This window comes from Petromyzon marinus, chromosome 11 (genome assembly GCF_048934315.1).
Source record: "Petromyzon marinus isolate PM22_M1 ecotype Great Lakes invasive population chromosome 11, UKy_Petmar_22M1.pri1.0, whole genome shotgun sequence".
NCBI classification, from domain to species: Eukaryota; Metazoa; Chordata; class Hyperoartia; order Petromyzontiformes; family Petromyzontidae; genus Petromyzon; species Petromyzon marinus.
Window position 1 is genome coordinate 14784173 of NC_133677.1, and position 20145 is coordinate 14804317.

The 20145-nt window shown below is 49.1% G+C and overlaps 1 protein-coding gene across 2 annotated transcripts in view; it reads right to left on the minus strand.

Annotated features, from left to right (window-relative positions):
• LOC116941184 (protein Shroom3-like) overlaps positions 1-20145 on the minus strand; it is a 77251-nt gene that overhangs the window by 16570 nt on the left and 40536 nt on the right. Inside the window, exons 2-7 of one of the 2 annotated variants that reach the window (XM_076066403.1) lie at positions 17660-17785; positions 9693-12347; positions 9296-9398; positions 6326-6423; positions 3989-4849; positions 2412-2635 (exon numbers count right to left, since the gene is read on the minus strand). In XM_076066403.1, coding sequence (XP_075922518.1) covers positions 2412-2635; positions 3989-4849; positions 6326-6423; positions 9296-9398; positions 9693-12347; positions 17660-17785 — 4067 coding nt within the window. Of the gene's footprint in view, positions 1-2411; positions 2636-3988; positions 4850-6325; positions 6424-9295; positions 12348-17659; positions 17786-20145 lie in introns of both variants that reach the window. The other variant, XM_032951936.2, reaches the window with a different exon arrangement.

Genomic DNA, 20145 nt, shown 5'->3' on the forward strand with positions numbered 1-20145 from the left:
AATACAAGGTCTACACTATCATATTCATACACTCTACATATATATATCAGTGATAGAGGTTCTTAATGATTTCAATATGATTTAGTAGAATTAAAGTGCCTGGTTTTAACGCCTGTGTAGTGACATCAGGGATGTCACTGTATGGTGCCGGCCCGAGAAGGCCGTGGCGTGCGATGTCCCTACATCGCGGACAGCACCGTGTGTGTTGCTGTGTGAGGCTGGCTCTAGCACAGGACGGCGTGCGATGCACCATCATCGCGTACACCCCGTAGGCGGGTATAGTACCAGCCCTAGCGGGGCTTGGCGAGCGCTGGGATAGCGCGGGCACCAAGCATAGCGCGTAGTGCGGGCTCCCACAAGGGGAATTGGGAGAGTGTCAGCCCAGGGGCAGGGTTGCCCCGGGCCATGGCACTCTGGTTGACCCCGTAGACACGTGATCCGGAGTGTCCACAGAGAGGCCCCCAGGTGGGGGCGCTAGGGGGTGACCACGTGTCCGGGGAGAGCTCTCGAGATGGATCGAGAGGGAGCTAGAACGCTCAACAAGGCGGGCGGGGCCAAGGGCGGAGCGGCCCCGACCCGGGAGGATATAAGGTGGGTCCCTGAGAGGGACCGGGGTTCTTCGTTCTGTAGTGTTTATAATGACGAATAAACTTCTTAGGAGGCATACTCTGTTTATTGTAATACTTCCTTAACACACAGAGGTGTATACGGTCCCCTCACTTGATACCATAAGAAGGTACAGCCTCCGGACTTAGTGTGACCTACACACAGGTCTCTTCCTAACCTAAGGAGGTACAGCCTCCTGTCTTGCCAGGACTTACTCTCGAGTCTACCGCTATCCTAGAGTCCTCTGGCTGGGACCTAGGGGAGGCTATCTGACCCACCGCTGGCCCGGCGGGTCTTGACCACTGGATGCGCCGAGCCTTAGCCCTCAGAAGGGCTGGAAGGCTGGGTCCAGGGTCCTGGCTATCTTCAGCCCGGGCTTCGGTCTTCATGAGAACTCCCCGCGCTCTCCGCGCTCACCCTTCTTATACCCGTTTGTGGCCAGGTGTAACCATTCCCACATTCCCACGTGGAACTGTCTGATTGGTTCTTACAAAACTGTGGCTATGATCCACTTCACCTCGTCTGACCCCAACCGTTTTGTACACAGAGGTAACGCTGCACTGCCCCTTTGATACCTAGTGGCAATGCAGGTTACTGAACAGTGAGTAGTTAACACCTCTACAGTTCTACAAGCTGGAAGCTCCACGTCTACAAGCTGGAAGCTCTACGAGGCATCAACACGTGGTCGGGGACCCGAGTAAGGGTCTGACCCTTCGTCGCTGTAACTCCTACGTATAGAGTAGTTAGCTGGGTGGTCACCAACCTAGGCTGTACCTGGTGAAGGGGCAGTTACCCCTTTGTGTTAACGTGTTGATGTTAAAATAAAAGTGTTGCCTGTAAATAACAACGTCTGCGTCTCAGTTGGACTCACTACACCTGTGCCGAGGGCTGAACCCCTTGTGCACAGAGAGATGCACCTCCCCGAGCACCATCGAGCCACACTCTGTCCTTGTGCTCAATCACTTCTCAGCTGGGCCACATTGCGTAGGACGAGCGAGTGGTGCGCACGCCGTCTCTGTATAGATTTAAATGACAGAGCGACTCTCGTGCGGTTTTCGCGGCGGCCTGAGCTGCCTCGTTCAGATGAACAACGTTTCGCTTGTCTTTATTACACCCCAGCCAGTTCAACTGACATAACACATCTGGATTTTATCTTATTCTGCATGAATGCAAAGGTTAGCAAAATACAAACACCCATGACAAATCATTATAAATATATATGATGGGTTGGTAGAATGCAATCACACACTGGATATGGAACCCAGAAGGTCGCCATTCCTCCTCTGATGGTTTAATCCTCTGAGCCGCCCCTTTGAGCTTCTCCTGTGATTCGGTGACGTGGAGAAAGAACCCAGCATTGCCATAGCAGCATTGTCATATACGTCACCTATCACTTCGGCGCCAACAATTGCCTAAGCTCTATGGCACTATATAGGGATGTTTGGCCAACACAGTGAATTATTCAAATTTCTTGAATTATTCCTCTGACATCCTGGATCTTGTCCTGGTGATGTTCGGTACAGCACCACGAAACGCTGTATACCTAATTGATACATTTATTTGTGAAAATTGTTTCAACATACTGGTGTGAGCTGAACACTACAGGACAATACATGTATTTGGCTGTCAGGTTGTGGAGGGTACTTAATGACATACATTTGGTCAGATCACTATGTGGCCTCAACCAAAAATCAAGTATGAATCAATTCAATGAGTGTTTATACGATGTGGTAGAAAACCAAAAAAAAATCCGAAGAGAACCCACACGCCATCAGACAGAGAAAGGGGAGAAGATAAACACGCACCTGGCACCGCGTCGTGCGTGGCCTCGGGGACGGCTGGCTCCCCCTGCTTGGCTGCCCCTTGCGGCTCCTTCTTGGGGGTCCTAGTGCGGAGAGCGGAGTCGCCGATCCCCACGTCCACAGCTCCCTCACTGGGCGGCACGGAGGAGGCAGGGTGACTGGGCGCAGGGGAGCAGACGCCAGTTTGGGACCGGCTGGTTTGCTCCCCAAAGGAAGAGGCGTTCTCCCTGGAAGACAAAGCACATTGCACCGCATGTGAATGCTTTTGCTAAGGCGACGCTCGGTTTCAGAAGTACATGTTCAAACAACGTGCACGTGTACGCATATGAATGTACAGCTCGTTTGTCAATCCACTGCTGGATGAGGGCCTCTGTACACCACGTGGGCTGTGAGGGTTATCTGACCCTACTTCACCACAGGGTGGTGAAGGTGAGGGAGCTTTGGCTGCACTGCTCTCCACTCCACAATGGTTACTACCACCCATCCAAGCACTATTCAGGCCTAAACTTGCTTAGCTTCCAAGTCTCAAAGGACCAGGCACGTTCCAAGAGCTTTGGTCACGGGCCAAAAACAATGAAGTGAACAGAAATCGAATTTAAATCGTGAAAAATGTGGAAATTTACGGAACTCTGTAAAATGTGCATCGGCCTTCCTTGAATAAAAAAGTGACTTCCACGTATGAAGAGGCAGTCAGTGCTCCTGTCATGTTTACAGCCCGAAGCGAGTAGTGTAATTCCTCATTACTATGGCAGGGGACGACTATCCATAACACAACCATTTTGACTTCCCAACAAAGTTTTACTAATTTTATCGACCATGGAGGGATGATGGGCCGAGTCAACCCCAAACCTGGAATTAAATTTGTAAGCTTCTGACTGCAAGCCGCTCACTCAACCACTGAGCCACCAGGCCAGAGGAGGTGTTGAATGAGGTCTGCTCATTAACAGCCATCCTCATCATTTTACTTAAGAATGGTGTTTTTTACACCGATTCTCAAAGGAATTAACAGATTCATTAATTAAATATGCACGATTACAAATATAATTTAATACCAGTTTTAATTAACGGCATCTATAAGTGATATTGGTGAACCAATCGACACAACCAATGGTGAGAACTGCTGCCAAAACTGCTGCCCAAGCCTCCGGGTGTGTTACAGCTCTGGGCTCCACCAGGTACATTTCAGTTAGCAACTGAGGACCATTAGACAACGCGTAAGCATTCATTACCTCATGCAGTCCAGCGATTATCCATGTAGCGCAAAAACATGAGCTAAGCAATACTGCATATAACACAACTACTGCCTACATAGCAATATGAATTAGATTGTAAATGTGCCCACTGCTCATACATCCGAATAACAACTCTGCTGATATAGGTATTGGTGCACTCTGCATGTTGTCTTCCTGTGGCCCACACAGCCACAACAACAGAGTACGAGTGAGAAAATGACCCTGGAATCATTTTCTCAGCAGTGGAGTATCTGTGGCTTAAGTTATCTTATGTTAAATGCTGCAGCTGAAAACGATGAAGGCACTCGTGGGGCACATGGGCAGTGTTGTGGACAATGCAGCACTCACAGAGATATGTGCAGAGAACCGGGAGGCTGTGGTACGGGTGGATGGAATGCCCTCCCCACATCCATGAAAACATCATCGTCACCATCTTCATTCTGGGAAGATGGTGTAAATGGAGAGTCTGGATTTTGAGATAACAGAATGCGAGTCTGAGAACTCCCACCAGATGATGCAGAAGCGCTCGTGTGTTGAGATTTTAAGATATCCGACTGCACTTGACCATTTTTAACAGCTGGCCTCCAGCCTAGGCTTTCTGGATGAGGGAGTGGAGGCCGAGGTGGAGGTGAAGGGTTCATCAGCTCTGCTTCCTCCACGAGGCTGTCCATAGGACCTGCAGCTACTGCCGACTCCGTCAGTTCTAAATCTCTAGCATCTGGATGAGCAATGTGCCCCTCTGATCTTGCGTGGCTTTTATGGCCTTCGTGTTCTACCAGCAAAACCTTGGCTTCATTGTCTAAATCCCCACGGCTCGTTTCGTCTTCAAATGCTGATAGTGACCTCGCTGGGTTCTTCTGTCCGAGGGGGACAGCTTCTGCAACAGAAGCCGGTAAGTGATCCTGCTGAGTCTTGATTCTTGCCCTCTCTTTCGCTCTAGAAAGGACCTGGCTTGCTACTGAATTCCCGCCATCATTCCACAACGAATTACAGCTCTCCGAGCCTATGAAAGTCATGTCTGGAAATGTCCTCTCATCTCCGTGATGTTCTGGCAGCTGCTTGGACCATCGCGGGTTGTGAACTCCGAAGGATCGAGCATGATCCCCGACACCTCTCGGTTGTGAGCTCGATTCCCCCTTCTCAGTGCTGCTGCTGGTGCTGCTTTGCCTGGTCCCCGAAGGCACTGGATACACTCCGAATTCCTTTTCTCTGCGTTGTGTGAGAGGATGACATGTTTGGCAGAAACAGGTGAATAAGACAGCTTCGAAACACCCGAAAATATAACACGTGCAAGACACATTAAACCAAAAAGTTTTCGTGTAAGTTTAAATCGTATGTATGTATAACTTATTTTGCACGTTACATAGCCAACCGTGCTAATCAGAGGTGCAGGAGAAAGACAACAAAAAACGTCCACAGTGAATTACAATTTGAGGATGTATGCGTGTTCTGTGCTTTACATTTTAAGGTAAATTATGAAAGTGATTTAATTATTTATCATCCAATGTCAATTTACATAGGTCCAGTGACAAAACTAGCCTAAGCCACCAGTGATCCAAGGGAAAAGTTGCTCTGTGAGAGTCGAGATTCTGTGCCCAGCTCAATCATCATCTGGCTCCAGTTCACCAAATGTGCTATGTGGATCAGCATTCCTTCACTGCAGTCGAAATTACAGCCACTGACGGACGTTCCGACAGAGAGGCACAGAACATGGGGAGCGAGGTCGCTCCACGATCCCAGAGGAAGACAAATGTGTGTCGATGGTCATGCACACAGAGCAAGTGCTGTTTGGGGGTCCTCACTGGGACTCGTTCTACACAGGCACATTAACGTGCCACACTGGCTTGATATGGCTCTTGCACATTACGATTTTCATCGCAGATAAGAAAACAAAGGTAGTGGTGGTCACTCTATGAATTCACCACTTGGTGCTGGGGAGGGGGACACTGCACATTGGGGTCTAGAGATCCCCTCGCCAGGCTGCACCAATATAAAAAAAAAAATACTGCAACGACAACGCCAACGTACAACCAGTTGTGCGAGCGATGTATCAATTAGGGGCATTTTTGTGGAAGTGCAGTTTCCTTTTGCTTGAATATGAAAAAAAGGCACCACTGATGATCTACTCCGCGTCTCTACACGAGAGAGATGAGGCCAATGTTCTTCAAACTCCGAACTACGTGTTTAACATACGACGTCAAACAAGTGTGTGGCAGTACAGACATCATCAGAACACCCGAGCTAGCATAACACAGCAAGAAACGTCACTGTAGCCGTCATGGGGCGGTGACGTGGCCCAGTGTGCACAGCTTGCTGTAGAGGTTGGTGGTACGAGACGAGCGGCCGCCCTCGTTAGTATTACGGGTGGATTAACCATCAATCCCACGGACCGTATGCTTCACAGTGGACGTTTTCGATATTCCCAAATCACTTAAGCCACACAGCAACAACGCCCCCTACTGCCAGTCTGATTGCCCACTGGTTGGCCGGTGCTGTGTTTACCTTACGCCAAAGAGACGACAGCTGCTACTGGGGGTCTCATTGGCTATACTGCTGCAAGGCGGTCGAGAAGTCCTGCATGGGAGGCGCGGTGTTAAAAGGAACCAATGATGCTCATATATCACATGCCATCGTGAAACTGAAGCCCAACAGTCATTTATCAAAAAAGGGATTCCTTGAGGTTACCTAGCAGGGATGGGCCCATGTTGCGTTTCATGCCCTCGGGAGGCCGGCACGAGCATGCAGCTAAATTTGGTGACACCAAGTTCCCCATCCGTCGGCTCCTGCATGACAGACCCAGCATGAGACAAGAGCAGAAAAAATACATGGCAGGGGCACTCGGCGCAACACGGGTCTCAGCACGGAGCACGCGATTTTCTGCATCACAAGCAGCACAAAGCGTTCAACGCGCAACAGCACAAGGCCAGAAACACACATTGGCACGTCGAAAGGTTACACATATGAAATGTCTGCGTGGGCATGTGCGCTGTTGTGCGTAGCAGAGACACGGCCAAGCTAAAGACCACCGCAAGGCCTGTTCCCTAGGAAAACATTCCTAGTGACATTCCCTGCGCCTGCCGCTTGCACCTGCGCACACTTACTGCCGCTTGATGCAGGCCGGTGAGTGCTACGAGCAAGCGCTGCAGCTGTGCTATTGATTGGCTCGCCTGCTGAAGCCACTTGTGGACATTTGTTTTCCTCCAGCGTATATGTGTGCATTTTCATTAATTCACACTTGGTACCTGGTGAGGTGAGTAAACATCGCCACTCGGGAGACAAAGGCGGCCAGGCCTGGTGCTGGAAACCCACCGCCTTATGTGCCGTGCCAACCTTCATAGGTGCTCACTAACAGCACTTGCCCCAAAAGTCTGATAAGGCTATACGGGTGATATTTGTCTTCGTGTGTATGTCTGTGTGCGAGTGCCAGCATCCCTGTGTTTAGTATTTGTTTGTGTCTCATGCAATTTAGAGAAGTGCACTTATTATTAACGGTATAATGTTTACATATTTTGTAAAATAAATGTACTCATTCTGCAATTCACCGACACATGCCTTTTCACCACTGACATAATAATTTCAACTTATAATGCACGGCCGCACAGTAGAGAGAGGAGACGGCAGTCATAAGCCAGGGTAGGGATCCTCCTCGACGCCCACAGGAAGGGAGTTTCATAAAATTTGTGCGATCCACCATCCCTCGCTGCCTCCACAGGGCGGGAATACAGGCAATGTTGCACCACCATTGCCTGGCTGAAGTTGCCGAAATGCAAAAACCTCCTCATGATTTGGATTCTCTTTGGATTTTTTTTATTTGCAAGCAGTTCATGAGCATAAAGGTAGAGGAGAATGTTAAAATTCTAATGAAGGGAAATTGCAATAAAAAAATTGTGATATTAAAATGAATTTAAACAAAAATAATTGGTCAATGAAAACACCAAACTAAAACTACAAGACAACACCCAGACTTGCAGCAGCAGCAAAAGCCACCCCTGAGTCAGAGTTTAAAGCCAAATGTGCAACTATTCTCAAACTGTATGTATGTCTTGTTTACCTGAATGGCACCATAAGCTTTATGGCTACAAAAAAACTTGATAGCAATTGTGCGCCTTCAAATGAAATGGAAATGCACACTAAATTAAGTTCAAATGTTTATAACCGTTCAATAATGGTCAATGAGACTTGCATTACGCCTAATAAAGTGCTTATAATGTTTGCACAACGTTAGGTGGGGGGTGGGGGGGGGGAGGGGCAAGAGTCTGGGTGGGAGGCAACCAGGGTGGGCACTGGAAACAGAGCGGTGGCCCCGCGGAACTCCTCATACTCGCTGGGGGGGCGACGCGTCCACCCACACGAACGTCCACCCAGACGAGCGTCCACCTTGACGAGCGTCCACCTTGACGAGCGTCCACCTCTACGTGCTCACGCCCCGACTCACATCCGGCGATTACATCAGCCTCTTAGGAGCAGTGAGGCGGTGGTTTGAGTCCATTCGCCACTTGAGTAAAGGGAACCGTATCAATTGTCCCTTCACTTCATTTGGGCAAACCCAACAGAGTTAGTTTCAATACTGAGACAGGATAAGTGTAGACCACTCTCGGCCTGGCAAGAGGGAGCACTGGACGGTGCTGGGAAAGAGAAGCCAAATGTAGTCATAGCAGTTCTGTGCCCTGGGGCCACAACTTGCAGCACTCTATCTCACAACATCAGTCACCTAGTGCATGTGGAAAATCAGAGACTCTCTCCTGTGTTGCGACTGCAGCTACGAACACCAAACCATTGAGCATAGAACTGAGCACTCCCTTAACTATAACATTTGGGTGAGTAGGTGAGTTTAAATGGCTAAATCACTTCCAAGTGCATCTCAAATAGTTGTTCTTCTGATTTAAAGCTTTCGTGACTCCAGGGATTCATATTCTTGGTTCTTTCGGTAAAGTCACGTAGAAGGGAAACAATAAAATAATAAAAATATAAAACAATAACATTTTATTGTTTTATATTTTTATATAAAACCGAAAGAACCACGAATATAGTTGTTCTTCATTGACCAAGTGAAATAAGATTCCTCACAGCAGCACAATTGCGATAAAATGTAAAGCATGCGATCACAAGTGTACACATAATGTGTCGCTGTGATTGCTGTGGCCTCATCAAGCGGTCAGTGCAAGTCAAAAGTTCGCAAGTGGCGCCGTCACCGCATGACGACAGCTGGGGGGCTCTCCAATGGGGGGCTCTCGAAGGCCCCCCCACTTGAGGGCCCTCAAGAGACATTCCCATCTCTGTGAAGCCACCTGCCATGAAGTGCGTCTCGATGATTCTAAAGAGCCGATTGCTGCAATTGCGACGGAGTCAGCAGGCGGCATGAGAGACTCTTTCAAGTGAGCCGCAGCTGTCCCACACGCTGTGTGGAATCCCAGTCATGCCGCAGACCATCGCGGTGGCTTGCAATGAGCAAAGAAAATCAAACTGCGTTAAAAAAAAAAACACGCAGGTACTGTCTCACCATCCTGTCCCTGTTAATCTTTTCCCAAATGCCACGACCTATTTAAAGTTTGGGAGAAATGCCAGATTCATGCTGGAATGCAGCCTACCACATGGTTGACTCCTAAAACAAAACCAGTGGTGAACTCGAGCCTTGCTTGCGCTTCCCCAACTCACCAGATGCACGATGCGGTCGGATGGCGAGGACCGGGAGCGGACGTGCACGGGGTGGCTGGGTCGTTCCAGCAGATCTTCTGCCGAGGGAAACTTGTCAGCCTTCCTGTTGGAGTTGGACGCGGTCATCAATTCCCCACGAGGACGAGGATGATGAGCTTTATGCTGATAGAAATAAAGTGAATCGGATGGTTTGCTGGAAAGATTCTGCACTCCATCTTCCCTGCTATTGAGCTCCCTCAGGGCAGAGTGGTTCAAGTTCATTTCAGACATTGACATTTGCTGTGCAGTGGGTCTGTACAAGGGGCTGGGAGTGGAGTCACTTCCACTGTGGCTGCCCGACTCCAGATTGTTCGATGAATTCCTGTACTCATACGAGTTTGGCTGGTGCGTTAAGAACCTGCGAGTGGTTTCGCAAGGCGGTGCACTGAGAGGGTGAGTCTCCTTGGTAGTGGGCTTCCTCCCCGTCTTCCTCTCCATGAAGGCGGCCAGGGCGTTGTGCTGCTGTTCGCGGAGTGGCGGCCGGGAGAGCACAGGTCTGTGTTGAAGTGCGCTGCTGCCTCCCCCGTGCTCATGCTCCGGCCTCTTCCTGTGATCCACGCAGCTACTCCACTCATTGTCGGGATCCGTGCACGGTGCGTCGATTCTGCGTACGGGTGCCAGGGCGAGTCGGGCAATCTCGTGCAGCTTATCAGGCTCAGAGTATGAGCGTTTCTTCATCTCTGCACTCAGCTGCTTCTGGGCGTACGGATGGAACGCACGTGCACTTGTCTCCATGTCCAGTGTTTGTGGTGGTGCTGGCTTCTCCAGGCTCATTTGCTGAACCGGATGCTCCATCTTTTGGGGTTTTGGATGCGGAGTTTGTCCTGAGCTTGGAAGGTGATTCCATCTAGTGGTCTTATTACAACCAGAAAAATTGGACAGAAGCGGAGCCTGCACAGGTTTAAAGTTAAGGTCTTTGCGACTAAATGAGGTTGCTGATAATACCTTGGACTGTGCTGCCTTAATGCTCTGACTGTAAGAGCTCGTGAATGCCTCATCGCTGGCTGAAGGAATATTACTGTCTTCCCGATTGCCTTCTTTATCAATCAGCTCCACACTTCTGCTTCGGAGTCCAGACAGATTCGCCTTTTGTGCCATCTCCATCGCAGCACCACCAGCCACGGCACCATGAGAATTCCTGGAATGCATATGCAGCGGTGATGGATATTTAATCGGCGATGCAAGATTATCAATAACTGTATCACTGCCGGATGCGTTGCTGTAGCCCTTCGATAACAAGTGCAACATCGGGGTTTTTTCAGCACTGATGACATTTTCAGAAGAAAATGACCTCTGATTGAAAGAACCGGAACTACCAGAAAACGAGTCGTCGTGCTCTTTCCAGCTTGCATGCGCCCGCCTGTGGTCAGTCGCCAGATCTCTGCTGCTCGCAGAGCTGTTGAGCTCCGAGCTGCTTTTGCTCCTGGTCCTGTCGACAGTCTTGTGCCGAGGGTGTGGGGCAGCAGCAGAGTGCGGAGTGGACGGCTCCACCGAGCGCCGACAGTAGCTGCCGTCTTCTTGGCCCCTGAGCCTGTAGGCCCGGAACTGCTGCTCTGCGGGAGTGGCACATGGCCAGGCGTCTCCCGCTGGGTCCGTACGGGCCCTGCCAGCCGGCGTGCCAGGCTCGGGCACCTGCTGTGCCGTCATGCAGAAAAACCTCTCCGAATGCGCGGAGCCAAAAGCGGACTCCGCACAATTTGACCGATAGTTCACATCATTTACACTCGTCTCACTGGCCTCTCTAGAGTGCATCAAGTTATCATGATGGAAAGGAGAGTCCAGTCCCCAATTTTCAGTGCGTCGGAGCTGTGCAAAATCATTCGGTCCAATTCTGCTCATATCATTGGGTGAATGAACCCGGACGATGTTGTAAACGTTGCCTGTTAGTCCAAGCGTTCCGGCCACGTCGCCGCTTCCCAGAAAACTATCAGCCGGCAGTGGCGCTGCGTTGTTGCTGTGCGATGACTTGTAGTTGCCGTTATGATCTTCTTGATGCAAAAAGGCGGCTGAAACCCCACCACTTACGATGCCTTCATTTCCAACGCATGTCCCCCCATGTCCAGCCTGTTGCCTGTTTTCCTTGTAAATGCCATTCTGTGAAACTTGGGTCGCATTGTCCTCCGGTGCACACACATCCGCGCGCGGACTGTGGAAAGTTTTTCTGGAGGGTCTGGCCGGTACCGCAGGCTTCTGTTTGCCGCTTCCGAGTCGGTGATCCGCTGCGTGCGCCATCACCTTCTGCTGCGCATGCGCGGCCTTACTGTCCGTGCGCTGCACGCAGCGGCTCTCCCTGTCCGGCTCCCCGCCGTGGGTACCGACGGGACTCACGTCCACGTCGGCGAACAACGGCCTGTTGGGCTGCACGGGTCCCGAAACGACGCGGTGGATCTGGTGCGACCACACGGCTAGCGTGGCCGGCTGTGCCGTGCCGCACAATGGGGAGCCCCGGTCCAGGTGCCGCTTCAACCGGAGGCTGTCCCTTCGTGCCGGTGGCACCGGGGGCGACGACGCGGCCGCCTTCTGCCACCTGTTCGCTGCGGAGTGGCTCGCGAGGTCCGAGGTGGCGCTCACGCGTCGCAGGGTTCGCTCGCGGGCCGCCAGCTCGCCCGTGGGCGGCCCCTCCGGCTGGCGGGTGCCGTCCTCCCATGCGGGCGAGGGCTGCGAGGAGCCCAGGAGATTTTCCGCAGATGAAAAGTGGCGGCATCCCGCGACGGGACGTAGGCCGCCGGCACAGCCCCGGCACACCCGCGAGGCCGCCGGAGGTCCGTCGGCCCCGGCGTCCGCCCCCGGCTGCGGCGTGGAGAGGGAGCTGTAGGCCGAGTCGGTGCGGCTGCGGGGCGTCCACCGCGCGGGGGACGCAACGATTTGGTCGATGCTGCCCGTGGAATGCGCGAGCGGCAAGCGCTGGGCCAGGCCCTGGGGAGAGCCACCTTCGTTGCGCCAGCGCAAAGGGCTCCCTCTGTCGTTCTGTCGCTCGTACTGCTGGGTACTGGCCTCGCTGGAACATGACTCACTGCAGGGTGAGGGACAGCAGATCAATTACCACGACAAACATTACTCATTATAAGCACCTCATTATTACCTCCAGTGGGTTCATCTTGGATAAACTTATGACCACTGGGCTTATGACTGTTAACCGCTATATCACTGTCAAATCAAGCAACGCCACAAGTTAGTGTGGCACGGAAGGAATATAAGCATTGCCACAGTGGTATTATTTTTTCCTAAAGTCAATGAAATTTTATATTTCACTCTCTTATTTATATATCCTATTATTTGCAAGGGTTATGAAATATAAAGATAGCAAAGAGTGCCATCTGTACCACCGTCTGATACATTTAATAAAACGTGAGTTGAATTTACTCATAGATGTTCTTATAAATAGAACAAAGAATCTCATTTTTCCATAATTTGCTAAATTATTAAACTGGCTGTGAGATAAGATTTCAAGGTATTGCCTCGAAGTTTCTGGGTAAACGTTTCAGGTTTCCAAGAAGGCTAATGGCGAGCACAAAACATTTACTGAAATTGTGCAGAAGTGTTTGCCAAGTTTACAGTTTTAAATATGAATGCTAAAATTGCAAAATATTAAGGGACATTTGTCAATGGTTATTTTTTCTCACAAAACCATGTACAGAAAACACGCATGGGCAGCCTACATAGGTCTCGTCATGCCTACGAGGGCAGCGTGGACCGTGAGCCAGCTGACGGCGCTCTAAATATGACCTGGCTTCTCATCCAGGTGAGCGCACGGTTTCTCAAATCTCCCACCACGTCTGCCATCACTCTCGCATCTACCCACAGGCTTCCCAACCCATTCCCAACATTCCCCCATTATAGTCCCTTAGTTTACTCTGTGTTACTCCATGTTAGTTCACTCCGTGTTACTCCGTGCTGGTTTATCGTCCCTTAGTTTACTCTGTGTTACTCCATGTTAGTTCACTCCGTGTTACTCCGTGCTGGTTTGGCTATGGTGAATCCCTTCACTTAGAATTTTGGTCAGAGCAAGAGTGCATTTACGATTACCCGAACAAGCGGGTTTTGGTTTATGCTTGCAATGGTCTCAAATCTTGTCTGATGCAGAATAACATTTAATGTATAGAATAGCTCCAAAGCGACCAGCTGAATCCACGAGACTCATTAATTAGTGAACATCATAAATTAGTGAATAGGGGTATTTCGTTTCACATGTCACCCTACGCTGAGTTTTCCCATTGTCCACATGTGCTTACCAGGCTGTGGCTGCTGGAGCTCAGCGTTGATGACTTTACAGAATGGCACGTGGCGGAGATGTGGCGGAGATGTCTCCACAGAGGTCGCGCGCCCTCATGCACTCTCTCTATCGTTTACCATGGGCAACTGCCATTTCCAAAGCTGTGTTTTGCTTAGATATTAACAAACAGATGCTGATTAATTAAATATTAATGGATTACTTACACTTAATATCGTCCATTGACATATTACCCAAAAACCTGCAGTTAAACCGTAAATTTCTGCTGTGTTCAATGTGAGTTGTGGTCCCACACTGTTCACGTACGTCTTGCCTTTTACTTTAAGCCACCCAGTTGCATCTGTTTAATAGTATACATGTTTTGATTTAAAGCTTTCGTGACTGCAGTAATATATATTCTTAGTTTTTTCGGTAAAGTCACGTTGAAGAGAAACAACAAAATAATAAAATATATATAACAAAAAAATTCTCACGACGTTTCGACCATAACTCAAACGGTCATCTTCAGGTGTGTTGGTTTGCATAAATTAATTTTTAAACGGCGCATTTATTTATTTATAAAAAAAAACGTTAGCGCCACGCGCAGCGATTTGGCAGTTTACCCAGGACTAGTCCATCTATATTTTGAAAAGAGAAGGGGGGAAACGAAATTTTTTATAATGTATGCTGTCTGAAAGCCACTGTAAGCGTGAACAATCAATTAAGAACTGAAATGGTTTATCAAATCTTTCCAATGATTGCTAAGATAGAATCCATCTTCTCGGTTGAAATTGTCTCTGTGCTTGTATATGTGGATAGCCTCATGAACGAATCTCTCATGGAAGCCAGATGGCTTACAAAGAACCTCTGTCTTGGAAAAGTCAATGGCATGTGAGCCCACTGAATTAGAACAATGATCTGCTACGGCCGAGGTGTTGGTCCTACCGTGTTTAAGGTCTGCCTTGTGTTCACGAATGCGGTCCGAGACATGGCGTTTGGTTTCTCCAATGTAACTACTACCACAGAGGCAACTTAGTTTGTAGACACCAGGGTATTGTATGTCCGGAATCACATCTTTTACAGACGGAACCAGATCACGGATTTTATGTAATGTGTTGAAACGGACCTGGATCTTGTGTTTATTCAAGATTTTGGAGATCTTTTTTGTGATCCCAGCAATGTAGGGTAAAGTGATGGTTTTGAAAGGCTCCTCAAGAGGGTTCTTCTTCATGGTTTGAGTGATAGCTTTGCGGATTGTATAGTCGGAGTAACCATTAGCCCTAAGAGCTTGGTGTACGTGCTTGAGTTCACTGCTTATGTGTTCCTGGTCGGATATGCATTGGGCTCTATGATACAGAGTCTTGATGAGAGAATTCTTCTGTGATGGATGGTGGTGGGAATCCGGTTTCAGATAAGCATCCGTATGGGTAGCTTTCCTGTAGACAGAGTGGCTCATTGAACCATCAGGTCTCTTTTTAATTAGGACATCCAAAAAAGGTATCTTGCCATCTATTTCGACTTCCATGGTAAATCTGATGGCTGGGTGTATGGAATTGATGTGGTCGAAGAATTGGTCTAGAGCAGGCCGGCCATGTGGCCAGATGACAAAAGTGTCATCCACGTACCTCTTCCATAAGGTTGGGCGCAGAGTGGCAGTCTGGATGGCGTCAGTCTCAAATTTCTCCATGAAAATGTTAGCTATAACTGGAGAAAGGGGGGAGCCCATTGGGGTGCCCTCAGTTTGTTTGTAGAAAGTTCCATTCCAAGTGAAGTATGTATTGGTTAAACAGTGTCTCACCAGGGGGGGTACCTCAGTGTTTAGTCCTTGATGAACCAAGTCTTCAATGATTGCAATGGTGTCAGGTACAGGAACCTTGGTGAATAAGGAAACTACATCAAAACTGACAAGCAGGTCGTCTGGGGACAGGGAAATACCCTTGATTGTCGATACCAGGTGAGTAGAATTTTGTACCGCAGAGGTGGTCTTTCCAGTGAAAGGACGCAGGATTTCAGACAAAAAACGAGCTAGTTTGTAGGTGGGGGAGCTGATAGTAGAGACTATGGGACGAAGAGGTGTATCTACTTTATGTATTTTTGGTAAGCCGTATAATCTTGGTGGCCTGGCAGCAGAAGGTTTCAACGAAAACTGTTTAGGTTGATCAATTAATGCGGTTGAATCAGAAATTATTTTGTTGGTTTGTGTGACGAGATCCAGGTCCGTTTCAACACATTACATAAAATCCGTGATCTGGTTCCGTCTGTAAAAGATGTGATTCCGGACATACAATACCCTGGTGTCTACAAACTAAGTTGCCTCTGTGGTAGTAGTTACATTGGAGAAACCAAACGCCATGTCTCGGACCGCATTCGTGAACACAAGGCAGACCTTAAACACGGTAGGACCAACACCTCGGCCGTAGCAGATCATTGTTCTAATTCAGTGGGCTCACATGCCATTGACTTTTCCAAGACAGAGGTTCTTTGTAAGCCATCTGGCTTCCATGAGAGATGCGTTCATGAGGCTATCCACATATACAAGCACAGAGACAATTTCAACCGAGAAGATGGATTCTATCTTAGCAATCATTGGAAATATTTGATAAACCATTTCAGTTCTTAATTGATTGTTCACGCTTACAGTGGCTTTCAGACAGCATACATTATAAAAAAATTTGTCTCCCCCCTCCTCTTTTCAAAATATAGATGGACTAGTCCTGGGCAAACTGCCAAATCGCTGCGCGTGGCGCTAACGTTTTTTATAAATAAATAAATGCGCCGTTTTAAAATTAATTTATGCAAACCAACACACCTCAAGATGACCGTTTGAGTTATGGTCGAAACGTCGTGAGATTTTTTTTGTTTTATATATATTTTATTATTTTGTTGTTTCTCTTCAACGTGACTTTACCGAAAAAACTAAGAATATAGTATACATGTTGTTGATGAGAATGAAGTTGAAACCACTTCACGGTGTGCCTGTTTTAAAAACTGTGACTAGGAAACATTGGTCCAGAAAACCTGTTCATTGAGGGGCTTGACAAAGTTTCATCCCGCTCAAGAAACACAGTCCTAAAATCTGTATTCTTTGGGTCTTTCAGTAAAGTCACGTAGATAGGTTCAAAGAAAATAACAAAAAAACAACAAACACAAAACTTATCAACGTGACTTTACCGAAAGACCCAAAGAATATGAATTCCTGCAGTCACGAAATCTTTAAGTCAAGATTTAGTCCTAAAATCGTTTATAATTCATCTGTTTGCAATCTGCCAAAGCAGTTCCCAGTTCATGTTGAATGCCAACTGATTGAATGCTGTGTAAACTGTGGAGCAAAATATTGGAAATAAAATAATCTTTGATCAATGTTAGGTTATTTTTGAATTTTTATCAAATTTGGCAGACATTCCAAATACAAAAGAGGCTCCTACACTTCGACCCCTGCTTCAACAACATGGGGGCACAATCCAGGATCACATGCACCGTCTTTCACCAATGCCATTACGCGTATACCGGGGCCACTCTGTGGGCATCACACTGCACCACACGGTAAGAGCCACTGCTGGTACCACGAGGGACCGTCCCAGGTTCGTAGGTTCCATCCCAGGCTCAGAGGGATGTGCCTAGGGATGTGCCTCTAGGGGGACACTCTGGCCGAGAGCGGCACCTAGGGAGTAAAACAAAAAAATGTATTCTACCAAGTAAGGCCGACTGACCTATGTAGCTTTGTTTTATAAGCCACCTGGCCACAAATAATAGCTCAACAAAGTGGATTATCATGTGAAATTCATAGCAGCCAAATACTCTAAACACATGTTTCTAAATGTGGAGGAAAAAACCAGAGGACGTGGAGAAAAAGCCACACGACCCCGGAGAGAACATGCAAACTCCAAATATACAGACGCAAGTGTAGGGATCAAACGCATGACCTCCTACATACCAGGCGAGGGAGTAAACATCTTGCCACTGCACGACCCTGGGACTGGAGAAAAACTGTGTGTGAAGAGGGTTGGACCTGTGTGTTCCGTTCCTCAGGTTGGGCCTTGCTCTCAATCGACCAACTTAGATTTCTCTCTCCCTCTCGGTGTTTCATGTCTATGGGAGTGAGAGTGCCAGCTTGCCTGGAGTAGGAGTTGGAGTGCTGGTGGACGCGTAGAAGCCGAGATGTGGGGTGGCTGCTGCCTGCTTGCTCCGGCCATGGCCGGCCCACGTGCCACGAGACCGGCGTCGCCTCTGACTCGGTCCTCCTGTCAATAAACACGACGACGCTCCTTCCATCACCGGCCTGTTCTTCAAGGATCAAACCTCGCATCGTACAGCCACTTCTGATGCTGGAGCCACCTGGGCCGAGTGAAACATTCACACCCTGTGCATTGTCTTTGAATACTGCAGATCCATCGTAGAAAATGTTAAATTCTATAATTGTTTGAGTGTCTGGCTCAATTCTCACAATCTTACACCTGTCATACAAACCATTATGATTAAATACAAAATCAAGTTAGGTAAATTTTTCTGAAAGAAATTTTATTTATTGTTATACGAGGAATCATATTTCTGTTGTCAGCACAGATCACAGCTGTAAATCATATGCACCCATTCATGTTACAACTCTATTTGGGTGCGACTGCGTGTGTGTCACAGTAGAATAACGCTGAAAATGTATATTTTTTATAAAGGCTGCAGAAACCTCAAACAAATAGGCACAGTTTTACAGTCGGTCTGGCACTCTTAAATAAGAGGCATTCTGTTCAGGGTCACCTCGACAGCAAATCTGGCCACATTTCATTCTCAACACAAAAGACGTTTCTACTTAAAGTGATGGCTAATAAACTTTCCTCGAGTTTATCTGGTTGACTCGTACTGGACTAAAACCTTCACAACCTATGATGTACCACAAAATTCCAATATCTTGCGTCGAAAGCTACCATGGGACGAGAGCTACCGTGGGCTGAGAGCTACCGTGGACGGAGAGCTACCGTGGGCCGAGAGCTACCGTGGACTGAGAGCTACCGTGGGCCGAGAGCTACCGTGGGCCGAGAGCTACCGTGGGCCGAGAGCTACCGTGGACCGAGAGCTACCGTGGGCCGAGAGCTACCGTGGGACGAGAGCTACCGTGGGACGAGAGCTACCGTGGGACGAGAGCTACCGTGGATTGAGAGCTACCGTGGGCCGAGAGCTACCGTGGGACGAGAGCTACCGTGGGACGAGAGCTACCGTGGGACGAGAGCTACCGTGGGACGAGAGCTACCGTGGACTGAGAGCTACCGTGGGACGAGAGCTACCGTGGACTGAGAGCTACCGTGGGACGAGAGCTACCGTGGACTGAGAGCTACCGTGGGCCAAGAGCTACCGTGGGCCGAGAGCTACCGTGGGCTGAGAGCTACCGTGGGCCGAGAGCTACCGTGGGACGAGAGCTACCGTGGACTGAGAGCTACCGTGGACTGAGAGCTACCGTGGGACGAGAGCTACCGTGGACTAAGAGCTACCGTGGACTGAGAGCTACCGTGGGACGAGAGCTACCGTGGGACGAGAGCTACCGTGGGACGAGAGCTACCGTGGGACGAGAGCTACCGTGGGCTGAGAGCTACCGTGGACTGAGAGCTACCGTGGGACTAGAGCTACCGTGGGACGAGAGCTACCGTGGACTGAGAGCTACCATGGGACGAGAGCTACCGTGGGACGAGAGCTACCGTGGACTGAGAGCTACCGTGGGCCGAGAGCTACCGTGGGACGAGAACTACCATGGGACGAGAGCTACCGTGGACTGAGAGCTACCGTGGGGCGAGAGCTACCGTGGGACGAGAGCTACCCTAGGCTGAGAGCTACCATGGGCTGAGAACTACCATGGGACGAGAGCTACCGTGGACTGAGAGCTACCGTGGGGCGAGAGCTACCGTGGGACGAGAGCTACCCTAGGCTGAGAGCTACCATGGGCTGAGAACTACCATGGGACGAGAGCTACCGTGGACTGAGAGCTACCATGGGACGAGAGCTACCGTAGACTGAGAGCTACCATGGGCTGAGAGCTACCATGGGCTGAGAGTTACTGTGGGGCAGAGAGCTACCGTGGGGCAGAGAGCTACCGTGGGGCAGAGAGCTACCGTGGGACGAGAGCTACCGTGGACTGAGAGCTACCATGGGACGAGAGCTACCGTAGACTGAGAGCTACCATGGGCTGAGAGCTACCATGGGCTGAGAGTTACTGTGGGGCAGAGAGCTACCATGGGGCAGAGAGCTACCGTGGGGCAGAGAGCTACCGTGCTCCGCAGGCAGGATTCAAACTTGGGCCAAATCTGTGCTAGAGCAGCTGTTACAATTGTTCGGAGTCACAGGCTTCGGCACAGAAACTTCGAAACGGAGAATGCTTCTCCATTCAAGATGCCTCATGAACATGGAACAAAATAACATCTCTTCTCATTCAACGACAATCCCCTCTCAATTAGCTGTCAATAATAATCAGAAGCCATTATTTGGACAATCCGAGAGCAAATGTTGAAATCATCTTCTTCCTCACACTTGTGCGATATTGTTTACACGTGATTTGTGCAAGAAGTTTCACATTCAAGCGGCTTCAGCCGACAAAAGATTACATTTTCCCAAAAAATAA